Raw genomic sequence first — 14,595 nt, 5'->3', positions numbered from 1 at the left:
TAGTCACCAGAATGGAGGTGCTCAGACAACAAGGGACCAATGAACAGCTACCAAAAGAAAAGAATGACCATTCCTTAATCTCTGCGGTTCTGCCAGGCATTTGTGGCCACTCCTATCCTTCCCCTCCTTGGTCTCAAGCAAGATGGCTGCTAATGGAGTAACTGAGTGCCCTGAACTAGAAAGCAATGGATTGCTTTCTTCTGCCACAAATTCCCCCAGCTGTAAGCCTTCCAACCTTATAAATATTCCTTTATATGTAGTTCAGAGTTCTGGGACCATCCCCTGAGCCTGCTTGGTTGGGTATTGTGTGTTGTTGCTGGTGGAGCTCCTTACTGCACTTCCACCCAATCTGCCATCTTGTTTGTTCTCTCCTTGATAAAGCCTTTTGATGAACATAAGTCTTTAATTTTCAGGAGGTCCCAGTGATCTAGTTTATCTTCTGTTGTTTTTATTTTTATATGGCTGGTCTGCTTATGTCCTATCTACCAGTGCTCTTCAGTGGGATATGCACACAAACTGCAACCACTTTGCTATCCTCTTAATGCAGAGGCTGCTATAGTAAAGTCTGAGGTGGGGCTTGAGAGTCTCCATTTCCAATAAGCACCCGACACTTTGAATGGCAAGCTTTTATACATGTTTTCTTTTGTTTAAGAACATTTTATATATTTAGAATACAGACAGTTCCTGAGTTTTAAATATCTGAGTTACCTACAACACATAGTTACAAAGCAACGTCCATAAAGCCAGTTACTTTAAAAATTTGTGGTTTGTGATAACATACAGTGGTTTGTGATAACAAACACATGCTATTTTACAACACACATCACACATGAAACCCTTATTAGTATTATTATGGTATTTTTATGTTAAAGACATATATCTAGAAATGTTTCTTTAATGTTTTTATGCATAGAAAAGTATACTACACACAATATACTAAAACATTTGATTAACTGATTTTAGATATGAACCATGCCTTATTGTTCCAATTTACATACAAATTAGACTTAATGCCAGACTTAGGAACTGAACTTGTTCATAACTCAGGAGCTGCCTGAATTATGCATTGATAGATAAGATGTAATATTTTTCTACATTGTCATTTAACTTCATTTATGATAATCTTTGTCCTGGTTTTTTTGTTTGTTTGTAGTAGCTCAATCTGATATGTTCCTTTCTGACTTCTGGATTTCAGGTCTACCCTCACTCTTCCATAACTTTAAAAAAAATTTTTTTTTGTGAATTATGTGATTGTTTACATGGGAGAACATTAGTTTTACATTCATCCCATTGTATATCTTTTCATTGTCATGGTTATAATCCCCTCCATGCATCATCAACCAACCAAAGGGGCCAGCCTGTCCCGCCCCCCAGTCGTCAGTACACAGCCCCCACCCCCACCCCCGGGTCGAGAGTCCCCAGCCACTCCATCTTTCCACATCATGGTCTCTGCCTCCATCTCTGGTGTCACTATTTCTCTGGGTAGGGTCCCGCAATCCACTCTTCTCCCTTGATAGTCCCAGGGACCTCCGCTCCTGGACTACAAAATCAATCATTCCCCTCCTTTTGCTACAAAACAGCTAACTTTACATTTCCAATCCTCCTCACAGTCATTCCTGATAACAGTTATTCACTATTGTACCACTTGTCCTTTCATCAGCCCCACCTAGACAGATTGGATGCTACTCAGAGGAGAGTCTACCTTCCTCCACACCCTCTGGATGTAGGCTTCTTCTTGAAAGCTTGTAAGCCAGTCACTTTTTGCCTCTGTAGCCCCCATATTTTGGGTAGCCAATGTCCAAGTTGCCCATCCCTATCTACTCTGTGTATGGAGGGGGTGGGAATGATCCTTGTTGTAAAGATTTGTTCCCTCTTTTGAGCTACTGCATCCATAGGTATAGGTCAAGTTCATCAAATTGTATCAGATTACTCTTTTTTTCCTCTTCTTTCTTCTTCTAGTTGAGCTCTGATCATCCAGTCATTGAAGCAATGTCAAGTGGGTGTTATCTGCAAGTGTGGGTGTTCTTGTGCATATGCCCTCTCTTCCTGTCAGCTGGATGCTTCCACTCTAGTCCTCTGTGGCTGTGTCATCTGCCATAACTTTTAATGACAGCTTCACCCTTATTCCTTTCCCTCTCACTTTCATGTCCTTACACTAATTGCCACTACTGTTTTGTATATACAGAGAGTAAAACCAGATAGCATGCTGTCACAAACAGAAGTAAAGCAAAAGTAAGGATTAGGGCTGCTGGTGTTCAGTTCTGCTCTGTGTTTTTTCTACTACAGGCAACAGATGCCCTTTATGAGGTGTTTATGGGAAACAGGCTTCGAGCAGCTACATTCCGACTCTTTCCTCAGCTTCTCATGACACTGCTCATCCAGATCCACCACAGCATCAGCCTGACCATGTCTGATGTCGCTATCCCGAGCAAACTGTACACAGACCAAGAAGTGTCTTCAGAGGTCACCCCTCTGTGGTACTACCTATTGTGATTTCATTTGCTTAACTAACTTTTATGAAGCACTGTGGTGGGCACAAGGATAGCCAAGATGTGGTCCCAACCCTGGGAGAGCTTACAGCCTATTATTGTCATGAAGCATCAAGATGAAATGCCTATGGATTGTTCTGGGCTTTCATTGGTTGACTTTGTTTTTATTGGTACCAAGGCAAATTTGGTTACACGACTCCAGCATCTCTGCAAAATAATGTTTGATGTTTTGCCAGTTCTTTAAAAATCAAGTCGAGACAAAGGCAAGCCAAATAGCTTTAAACCCACCCCAAAACTGCTATCCAGAGTAATTCCTTGCTCTAGATTTTTCATAGGGTGGTATTTTTACTCCCTCAAGGGTTCTCAGTATAAGTTTCTTAGTGACAGTGTAGCACACTGATTTGTTTCAGAAGAAATATTATAATATGGAATATTCTAAAACACCAGAGAAGAGTCAAAAGACCTGAGTTCTGGTTCTTGTCCATCCATTTCACTGGGACCCTAGGCAAATCTTATTTCTGTGTCTCAGTTTCCTTATCTATAAAAAGGATGTCAGGTTCGATCATCTCCAAGGACCTTTCTAGCTTTAAGATTCTCTGATACTATATCTAGTCTACCAGTCCAGTAAATAACATGAGCAAGCAATGAGGGTAAATTATATCTCAGTAAAAACTTTAAAAAATAATAAGAAGTGGATGGGACTCCTGGTGTGGCTTTAAGCACTGGACTGCTAACCACAAGGTTGGTGGTTCAAACCCACCAGCTGCTCCTCAGAAACCCTATACGTGGTTACTGTGAGTCAGTAACTGTGAGTCGACTCCACAGCACTTAACAACAGCAAGCATCCAGATGGTTTATTTTATCATTGATTTGGTTTGGATATGATTTAGCATCCAAAATACTGTATTTTATCATACGTTTCTTTCCAAATTCCTGAAGGAACAAAAATCTAGTTTGATTTCTTTATGCTACAAATGTATGTGAAAGACCTTTCAAGTTATTAAGGGCCTTTAAGGAAATCTAGAATGGAGAAGATTTCAATCAAGTAACTAGCAGTGAGCAGCCCTTCTTAGTGAGTTGTTGTTGTTGTTGTTATGTGCCATCGAGTCGGTTCCGACCCATAGCGACGCTGTATAGGGTTTCCGAGGGTGTAAATCTTTACGGGAGTAGAAAGCCTCATCTTTCTCCCACGGAGCACCTGGTAGTTTCGAACCGCTGACCTTAAGGTTCGCAGCCCGATTCGTAACCACTACGCTACCAGAGCTCCTTAGTGAGAGTGGGGTCTAATTCACCATACTGTTTTTGTTTGATTTAGCTTTGCAATACAGGCTACAAAAACTCTCCTCCTCAGAACATTGTGCTGGCAAGAATTCAGCATCATGGAAAAGAATAAAGGATGGACCCTTTTGGAAGGAAAAGATTGCCATCTTCAGGGAGTATCTCTTCTTGCCAAGTAAGGCCTCCTTGATACCTGCACCTATATGTTGTCTATCAGTGTATTTTTAGGTAATTTTTTCTTCCTTGTAGTCACCATAGCAACTAAGATTTGGGCACATAGTCATAATTCCAGGCAAATGTTTTAGAGACCCTGACCCTGCCATACTCTTATGCACTTGAAGCTGGGCAGAAAGCCTAGGGGCCCCCTGGCCATGAGCCCATGTTCCCTGAATGGCAGCATCTCCAAGAATCATTTTGTTGGTGTTCTGTTTTGCAGTGCTTTGCTGGAAAAAAATCATGTGCTTGCACATAAGGTCATGTACTTGCTGGTCCCTCTTCTTAACCGAGGAAACGATAAGCATAAAATCACATCTGCAGGCTTTTTTGTGGAGGTAAGACTCATTCTTGAGAACCTGGATTCAGGAAGACCATGAAGGTTACGAAGGAGCAGCACTTGACTTCCTAGACTTTGTTAATTTAGTGGCAGGCTGGGTCTATATTAGATGTGGGGTCAAACTGTATTCAGATTTAAGCCTCTTGAAATACTTCTTTCCACTTATTTACTCTTTATTCATCATTTCTTACATATCTACAGTGTAAACATATATGCTGTATAGTAGAGATTTCAGAGGAAAATAAGTATTTGGGAGTTGATGGGAAGGTAGTTCACTTCATGAAAAAAGAGTTTAAAAGTAACTTCTTTGACTGATTTCTTTCAGCTTCTTCAGAGTCCAGTGGCTAGGAGACTGCCCAGCATATACTCTGTTGCCCGACTGAAAGATTGGCTGCATCATGGGAATAATGTCTTCAGAGTGCTTGCCCTGAGGGGAGTGTGCTATCTCCTCAGACACCAGGAGATGGTGAGAGGGGTCTCCTGAACCACTGACTCTTAAGTCATAAATAAAACATACCCCCAAAAGATACCCAAGACACTAGAAGCAGCTGTTGCCCCTGAAGAGGAAAATTTGGTAGCCTGGGACAGGCATGGGTGGGAGAAGGTCTTTTGAATAATTTGAATTTTACACCTATGAAATATGTAAATACTAACTATTAAAAACAACAACTAGAGAAATCAAAAGAAATTAATAAAAAGTCCAAGTCACTTGTATCCCTAATATTTAAAACCTGTAATGTGTATAGGAGGCACCCTCATGCTGGGTAGTGTGGTACAATATACCTTGTACCATACTGCCCTAAGGCAGATGAGATAGGCTACTCTATCTGCCCCCAAGGAGCATGTCATCTAAGACAAAGATCTTTGACATTCATGCTAGAAGAGACCTCATCTTCCACAGGCCCAACTAGAAACCAAGCCTTGGTCAGAAGAGAAGAGTAACCCCTGAGGCTTCAATTTTACCAATTTGGTTCTATGCCTTTTATCTAAAAATGCCTGTATAAATGACAAAATTAATATATGTTAGTTCTGGTAGAATGAATGTATACATGTATATTTGTCTCTTCATTCTGTGTATTTTTTTTTACATGTATGTTTTAATCTTTAAAACTTTGAGACTGCTTCCTTTGGGAGGATCCCAGAAGAACAGAATCATAATCTAGAACAGGCAGGACCCTTAAGGGTCCTCAGTTAAATTCAAGTTGAATTCCTGCCAAGAGATTTTCTAGCCTCAGTTTGGATACCTTCCATAAGACCGGAGCTAGCCATTTGTTTTTCTTTCATTGTTAAGAGAGTTCTTCCTTACAATAAGCCCAAATCCATATGCCTGGACCCTCTCCAATCTAACTCCATTTCTGTCCTGTGAAATGACTTACAACTCTGCTCCCTCTTTGGCATATTAACCTTGCAATCATACCGTCTTTACTTCTCCATTCATAACTAGCCAGCTTTACACAAATTCAACAAACATCAGGTATTAAGTACAAGTGGGGAGATGACATGCTGTCAGGAGAGGTGACGATGTGCTCTATTTGGGCACACAGAGGGAAGATATCAAGAGGCTGTTGCCGTGCGTCTTAGACAGCTTATGTGAAATCGATGAGAAGATTGTGGTGTTGGCTATCCAGATACTTCTGCACTTTGTCCAGTCCATGGAATTCACTACCTTGGCTGCCATGATGAGAACTCTTTTCTCCTTGTTTGGTGATGTAAGATGCAGAAAAGGGGAGGATAATTGACACAGCAATGAGCAGAAATTGGGGTAGTAGTAAGTAAGCTCTGTTTTATATAAGGAGATCTGATAGCATTGTTGTTAGGTGCCGTCAAGTCCATTCCAACTCATAGTGACCCTGAATATGGTTTCCAAGAGTGGCTGGTGAGTTTGAACTGCCAACCTAGTCATTCAAACCGACCATGCAGTTGACTGCTTATCCTTCAGCACCAACCACATCAGGATTCCTCTGATAATATTGTTGTTGTATACATAAAGTGGTAGTACAGAGGTTATATATTGAGCTGCTAACTGCAAGGTCAGCAGTTCTAATATACCAGCTGCTCTGCAGGAGAAATATGAGGCTTTCTGCTCCTATAATGATTTACAGCCTCGGAAACCCTATACAGGGTAGCTATGAGTCGGAATTGACTGCATGACACATCACCACCACCACCACCATTTTATATAATGTACTTTTCCCATTTATATAGTAATTTTTTACTCTCAGAGCAGTTTCAGATCTCCTCTCTTAAGACCCTCCTAGGTAGCCAGTATTTTGGAAGGGTGGTGTTATTGTTCTCATCAAAACAAAACAAAAAAACTGAGACATAAAGACTTGCCAGTGTACCACCCTGTTTCACAGACTGGGGAAGAAGTTCATTTCTCTTAAGAACAATCAGGACTGGGTCAAGATGGTGCACTATACATATGTCCCCATCCGAACTCCTAAAGATTTCTTAAAAAGAAATACATGGAGTGCAATGAACAACATCCTTGGAAGAGTAAAACATACCAAGACTGGGACTTTTAATTGTAACAAAATAACTTGTATGAATGGTTAATACAAGTATCAAGGACAAGTCGTGGTGAAACAAAAGGGCAAGTAGTGCCAAACTATCCGTCTTTCTATCTCTCCAATATCTTTGATTTCTTACCCTTAGCTAAAGACAGCAAAACAGTATCATGTTAGGACTGACTTTTCAAACCAATGACTGACTTTTCAACCCAACTAGAGCTCCTACAAGCTAAGTATAAACACGTTAAGTGAGTCGCTTACCTTTGGATACTTCCATCATAGGTGAGACCTAATGTTCATCGTTTCTCCATGACCCTCTTTGGAGCCTCCATAAAGTCTGTGAAATGCTCAGATAAGAAGTGTGTAGAGAACCAAGTCTTGGACAGCTTGGTCCCACTACTTCTGTATTCTCAGGATGAAAATGATGCAGTAGCTGAGGTAAGGCTACCTTCCGTTTCTTTTATCCTTGAATAACTTCACATCCAGAGCATATCTGCAAATAAGTGCTCTTATCTTTGAAAGTAGGCACTGTGTGATACCCTCTAGCCCAGAGGTACCTTTCAACTGTTTTGCCTAATTGAATTGTGTGAAAAATCTTAATTCTGTATTGCCCTGGTATGATGCTGGATGATAAGCACTGGACAGTTAATCATGCTAACTGTACAATCAGCAGTTCAAACCCACCAGCCAGTCTTGGAAAACCTTTATTAGGGTTGTTATGAGTCAAAACTGACTTGATGACACACAGTAACAATTAGATAGCAAATTATGGCCCTTTGGGGTAAGAATAATCTATTATACCTCTTTTTAGCTCTACTCCAATATTCAGACAAACATAGAATCCTAAGTATATTGTCCAACTCAACGAACTCTTCTTATTGATGACAGTGATACGATGCTTTTGTCTTTCATGTTTCACTTCAAGAACTGCCTCAAGGCCTTGAAACAAATAAACTTCTGCTGGGGCCTAAATCAGAGATAGTAACTTCTTTGACAATCTGGAGGAACCTTTACTGTGCCTTAATCTTCTAATAGTTTCTGCTGTAAGACTTGTGGTTTCCCGTTTAAGCCATCCCATGGATTGGCCAGGTGGCATCACTGAGGGACTCAAGTGTGGCAGCGGTAGTGAGGTTGGCCCAGGATCAGACACTGTTTTGTTCTGCTGTGCATGGGGTCGCTATGAGTCGGTTCTGACTCGATGGCACCTGACAACAACAGCAACAGTCTCAAATAGGTGATGGATGAGAAGTTATATCTTTAGAATTATCTACTATGGGATAATCACTGGACTACAAGGTCAGCAGTTCAAATCTATTATTCACTCCTTAGAAACCCTATCCAGGGTCGCCATGAATTGGAACCAACTCGATGGCAATAAAATAAAAACAAACAACACTTTCAGAAATCTGTCCATGTCCAATTGCTAACTATGACCACCAGTAGTAGCTATCCCAAGGAAGTAGGTTTAGACCACAAGGATTCTGGGAGAATGGGTGAACTATCGCATCTCCTGTGTTCCCTCTTAGAGAAGCAAAAACTCTAGTTCTGCAGGTTCAGAAACAGGTACCTTGTTATGGAGGAAGTTTTATTGCACTGTAGTCATAAGTATGAACTATTAAAGACTTCCAATAAAGTATAGAGCAGGGTTCCCAACCGGGTGGAGGAGGAGGGATTGCCCCTCACCTAGCCTTTAACAACAGGTTAGAGCAGCCAAAGCTCTGGGATTATTTTCATTTAAACTTTGAGCAAACTCTAGCCACTTCTTCCAAGACTCCTCAGAGGGCAGCCCAAGTAGAGAGGAGAGTCTAAACAGACTGGGACTTACTGGTACACAGAATAACATAGCCAACATTTGCCTACTATAAGAAATAAAACATGAGTTGGAGGCAGAGATGATGACGCGGAGTAATGAAGCGACTGGGAACTTTGGACCCAGAGAGGGAAAGAGACTGTGGACAGAAAACTGGGGGGAGGAGGGGGAAGTATAGGGGGCGGGTTTCTGGGATATACTCTTTGGGTGGTTGATGATGCATGGAGGGGATTGGAACCATGGCAATGAGATAATATACGATGGAATGAATGTAAAACTAAAGTTCCCCCATGTAAACGATCATATAATTCACAATAAAACATTAAAAATAAAAAAAGAAATAAAACATTCACCTATCCCTGATTAAATTCCACCTGAGAATTATCATTCTGAATTTGATTTTCATGCTTGTGGCAATATCTTTTGTTTTAAAACTAACATCATTCTATAAATAACTTTCAACAACTGCTTTTTTGTTTACCAGTATTTTTATGAGATTTATCAATGTTGTGTAGCTCCAGTTTATTAGTTTTTACTGCTATATAGTGTTCCATCATGTGAATATCTTGAAATTTATCTCACTCACTTACTCCTGGGTACTTAGATTATTTTCATTAGTTTAAAGAGTGGAACATTCTTGTACACTTGTGTGACTGTTGTGCAAGTGGAATACCTGGGTGTCTTTAGCTTTACTAGATATTCACAAGTTGCTAAACAAAGTGACTGAACTAGTTTATATTCCCATCAGTCTCCAAAGGACTTTTTACTACCCAAATATCTAGTGGAGCTGGGACACAATACATGCTTAGAAACTCATGAGAGAAGTGTTATACAGTGCATGGGAGGCATTCTATGAGCAATGAGCTAAAGAGGAGGCTGAGTTACCAATTTCTGCTCAGGTATCTTGATTAGGAAGGGAACTGTTTAGAGATCCTTTCAACCTAGGAGTTCCACAAGGATGGTGAGAAGAGGGATTTCACTTCCCTGGGTTGAGTGATAGAAAAATGACACAGGACCAGCAAGTTAAGGGTGGGAGCTCGGGGGAGTGGGTATTTCTGCCTGCACATTATACCTGTAGCTCTCACTTCTGCCAACTCTTCTACATCCTACTCTTGAGAACAGTGGAGGTTTTATGGATCACTTTTTTAGGCTGTTTGGGGGAAGACGAAGGAGGAGGGCAGGATTCTGGTTCCTTCTTACCACATCCCTTCATGTCAGTGAGAGTAATTCTGAATTTATCAGTTTTTCATATTGGGCAGTAGTATCAGTTTTACTTGAGGAAAGGTGACCTCCACTAAAAAATGTTTTAAAATGGTGTTTATCTGATCCTCCTTTTCACAGGAAAGCAGGCGAGTCCTAAGTATATGTGCTCAGTTCCTGAAGTGGAAGCTGCCCCAAGAGGTGCACTGCAAAGATCCCTGGTACAGCAAGCCTAATCAAGCTGCAATAATCTGCGACTTTTTTGTATGTGACAATGACGGCTTTGTTAATCCTTTAATATGCTGGCATGCTTTTTTTCTGACAGTTTTTAAGAGAGGAAAATGGCAGAGAAGAATCATTTCTTATCCATTTCCACATCATTTAATATCTATGAACTGTTTTGTAGTGTAGATCTATTTTCCTTTAGTTCCCTCCTAGTTGAATCATAAAATTACTCCTTTATTATCATCCTTCCTCACAAAAACATTGGTGAACTCTGAGGAGCTCCATTAGCCCATGTCAGAGGCTACAAGGGCATGCTAATAGTAAATGCTGAAAAAACTGCTTGTAAACTGAGTTGAAATGGTGTTAGGGGTTGCTTTTATGATGATCTCTAATCCTTTCTTTGAATACAAGTAAATTGTTTCCCCTCCATTGCCCTATCCTGTTTAGGGAAACTCAGTGCAGGCTGCTATGCTATTACAGGGCCTGAGGCCTGATTAGACCTTGCCAAGGTTTCTGCCCGGACCCAGATGACATCCTTTCTTCTGGTGAACTCAACTAAGGGTACTGTGACTGAGCTCAGGGACAGGCACAGGTCAGGGTAGTCAGGGTAACCTTGTGAGGCATATGGTTATTCTATTCCCATTTCCATTTCCTGTTTAGGACCCAGTGTGGACTCTTTTTTAAAAAAATGTTTTATTGTGAATTATGTGATAATTTACATGGGAGAACATTAGCTTTACATTCATCCTACCATATATCGTTTTATTGCCATGATTACAATCCCCTGCATGTATCATCAACCAAGCAAAGGGCCCTGTAAGCCTGCCCCCTGATCATCAGCATACAGCCCCTCTCCCTCTATGGGTCTAGAGTCCCAGTCATTCTATCTCTCCATGTCATCGCCTCTGCCTCCATCTCTGGCATCACTATTTCTCTGGGTAGGGTCCCACATTCTGCTCTTCTCCCTTGATAGTCCCAGGGACCTCCGCTCCTAGACTGCAAAGTTAATCAGTCCCCTCCTTACTATCAAACATCTACCTTTACATTTCCAACTCTCACAGTCAGTCCTGATAGCAATTATTCACTGTTGTACCACAAGAGTCCCCTTCTCCTATCATTCATCCCCTTCTCCTATCATTCAGCCCTACCCAGACAGATTGGAAAATACTCAGTGTAGATTCTATCTTCCTCAGTGCCCTCTGGATCTAGGCTCCCTCTTGAAAGCTTGTAAGCTAGTTACTTCTTGCCTCTGTAGCACCCCCATTTGGGTAGCCAATGTCCAAGTTGCCCATCCCTGTCTGCTCTGTGTATGGAGGGGGTGAGAATGGTCCTCGCTGTAAAGATTTGTTCCCTCTTTTGAACTACTGCATCCATTAGGTATAGGTCAAGTTCATCAAATTGTATCAGATTACATTTTTTTTCTCTCTCTTCTTTCTTCTTCTGGTTGAGTTCTGATCATCCAGTCATTGAAGCCAGGTCAAGTTGGTATTATCTGCATGTATGGGTGTTCTTGTGCGTATGCCCTTACTTCTTATCAGCTAGATGCTTTACTTTCCACTCTAGTGGAAAATAGTCAGTGGCTATGTCACTGACTCTGGCCCAGGAGTCCCAAGGTCTTGCCACACTGCTGGCCAACTAGGTCTCCACTTGGATTCACAGGATTCTATTGAATGTGGTAGGACTTAGCTCACAGTTTCATTGCTGTTTTTCCCTCACTTCCCCTTATCAGTGAGCAGCATAGTCAGACTGCATGCCTGCTTGTGTATTCCCTTTGGGTCTTAGTTTTGGAAGGGGACCACTTGCCTTGATGTCTCCTGGGAGAGCAACTTCTTTGTTCTTATGGTAATCAGTCAGACTGCCGTTACTGTTTTGTAATTTTCCTGTCAGTTTTGTTTCAAGAAGTGTCTTCTGTTCTTCTAGCCACTCCAGGCTGGTCTGCTTGTCCTTTCAAGTGGAATTTCCCACCTCAGAAGATTCTGGATGGGGTTCAGGATTCCACCTATGGTCTTATGTAATACAGAGGCACCACAGGAAACCTTCACTGGGCACATTGTAGCCCCGTTTTAGGTATTCCTATCAGTTATAGGCAGAAGACGAACTTACAAGCTTTCTATGGTGATATTTCTGGCTATTCCTTTCTTTCCCCTCAAGTGTCTATTTTGCAATGGTATGCCAGGGAAACCAAGATTCAAAAGACAGCCAAGCATCTTAACGTTATTTACCCCCTTTTAACCATTCAAACCTGGTGTGGCACTGTGGGCTAATGTGTGGCACTGTGGGCTAATGTGTCAGACGTCATTTGAACTGCAAGGTGGTTCAAGCTTACTAGCTGCTCCTTGGAAACCCTATACAAGGTCACTATGGGTCGGAATGGACTCAACGGCACTTAACAACAACAAACCCATTCAAACCATGCCTCATTACCTGTACCCAGAGCCCTGTTGTTCCATGGTTGTGCATACATCATTATTTCCCTTTGTCCCACTTAGGCCATGCAAACCTGCCTGTTCTTTCATCCGCCTTGTACATCAATTCCCCTCCCCTTTCTTGTGTATTGTCCCCCTCTCCAGCACCCAAACTATTCTGTGTCTATTCCCTACCCTGTGCTCTATCTTCTTCTCCCTCCCCTCACTCCACCCCACACATCCAGTAACCAGCAAATAATTTTTACCCCTCCCTTTTAGTATGGGTTCTTTTTTCTAAGAAAAAGAACAATACAATAGTGGTCCTATAAAGTATTCCTCCTTTTGACTAATTTCACTCAATATAATGTCCTCAAGGTTCACCCATATCATGTGGTGGCTTACAGCTTCCTTGTTGTTCTTCAAGGTAGCGTAATATTCCATTGTGTATATGTACCAGTTTGTTTATCCATTCTTCAATTGATGGGCACTTAGGCGGTCTCCATCTTTTTGCTATTGAAATTAGTGCTGCTATGAACATTGATGTGCATATATCTACTCGTGTTATGGCTCGTAATTCTTGTGGGTAAATACCAAATAGAGGAATGGCTGGATCATTAAGTATTTCTATTTCTAACCTTCTCAGGAAGTGCCATATTGCTTTCCAGAGTGGTTGGACCATTTTGAAATCCCACCAGCAATGCAGGTGTGTTCCAGTCTCTGATTCCTCACCAGCATTTATTTTCTTCTACTTTTTTTATTTTTGCTGTTATTGCTGGTGTGAGATGATACCTCATTGTTTTGATTTGCATCTATGGGTCGGAATCCACTCCACAGCACTTAACAACAACAACAACAATGGCTAGTGATTGTGAACATTTCTTCATATGTTTGTTGGCTGCTCGGATCTCCTCCTTGGTAAAGTGTCTGTTCATGTCCTGTGCCCATTTTATAATTGGGTTATTTGTCTTTTTCTTGTAAAGGTTTCCTATATATTTTAAAAATTAGTCCCTTGTCTGATATGTCGTTGCAAAAGACTTTTTCCCATTCTGTGGGTTCCATTCTAACTCTTTAGGTGAAGTCTTTTGATGCACATAGTTTTTCATTTTTAGTATGTTCCTTACTTTTGTTTTCAAAATGTTTGGTTCTGTGTATTCCCTGAAGTAGAGCCCTCACATTTGTCCCTATTTTTTCATTGATGGCCTTCATAATTCTGGGATTCACATTTAGGTCTTTAATCCATGCTAAGTTGTTTTTTTGTATAAGATGTGAGATAAAGGTCTTGTTTCAGTCTTTTGCATATCTCTTTCCAATTCTGCCAGCACCTTCTGTTGAAGAGACTAGCACCTCCTCATGCAATATATTTAGGCACTTTGTTGAAAATCAGTTGGTTGCATGTGGATGGGTTAGTTTCTGGATTCTCAATTCTGTTCCATTGATGAATGTATCTTTCATTGTACCAGTACCAAGCTGTTTTGACCACTGTAGCCATGTAATAAAATTTGAAATCAGGGAGTGAGAGGTTTCCAACCTTACTCTTCTTAAGCAGTTTTGGTTTATCCTGGGTCTCTTTTGTTTCCGTATAAAGTTTGTAATAGTTTTTTCCATCTCTAAAAAATGTCGTTGGAATCTGGATTGGGATTGCATTATATGTGTAAATTGCTTTGGGCAGTATTGACATTTTCACAATGTTAAATCACCCAATCCAGGAGCATGGTACATTCTTCAATTTTTGTAGGTCTCTTTTGGCTTCTTGTAGTAGTGTTTTGTAGTTTTCTTTATATAGGTCCTTTATTTCTCTGGTTACCTTTATTCCTAGATATTCCATCCTTTGGGTGGTTATTGTAAATGGTATTGCTTTCCTAATGTCCTTTTTAGCACTGTCATTATTGATATAGAGGAATCCAACTGATTTTTGTATGTTGATCTTATACCATGCCACTTTGCTGAATCTTCCAATGAGGTCTAGTAGCTTTTTAAACTGAGTCTTGGGGTTTTCTATGTATAGGAGCATATTGTTTGCAAATAGGGAGAGTTTTACTTCCTCTTTGCCAATTTGGATGCCTTTAATTTACCTGCCTTGCCCTATAGCTCTTGCTAAGACTTCCAGCACAATATTGAATAGGAG

The 14,595-nt window shown here is 40.9% G+C and overlaps 1 protein-coding gene across 1 annotated transcript in view; it reads left to right on the top strand.

The window, feature by feature from the left end:
- The window catches only part of MROH8 (maestro heat-like repeat family member 8), a 168,115-nt gene that overhangs the window by 143,397 nt on the left and 10,123 nt on the right, over positions 1-14,595 (top strand). The window contains exons 12-18 of the mRNA XM_006874735.1: positions 2,287-2,477; positions 3,805-3,942; positions 4,204-4,318; positions 4,646-4,786; positions 5,865-6,029; positions 7,113-7,268; positions 9,982-10,104. Coding sequence (XP_006874797.1) covers positions 2,287-2,477; positions 3,805-3,942; positions 4,204-4,318; positions 4,646-4,786; positions 5,865-6,029; positions 7,113-7,268; positions 9,982-10,104 — 1,029 coding nt within the window. The remainder of the gene's footprint in view (positions 1-2,286; positions 2,478-3,804; positions 3,943-4,203; positions 4,319-4,645; positions 4,787-5,864; positions 6,030-7,112; positions 7,269-9,981; positions 10,105-14,595) is intronic.

Source organism: Chrysochloris asiatica, unplaced genomic scaffold (genome assembly GCF_000296735.1).
Source record: "Chrysochloris asiatica unplaced genomic scaffold, ChrAsi1.0 scaffold00296, whole genome shotgun sequence".
NCBI lineage: Eukaryota > Metazoa > Chordata > Mammalia > Afrosoricida > Chrysochloridae > Chrysochloris > Chrysochloris asiatica.
Note: the sequence above shows the minus strand (reverse complement) of the source record. Positions and strands in the feature narration are given on the sequence as shown.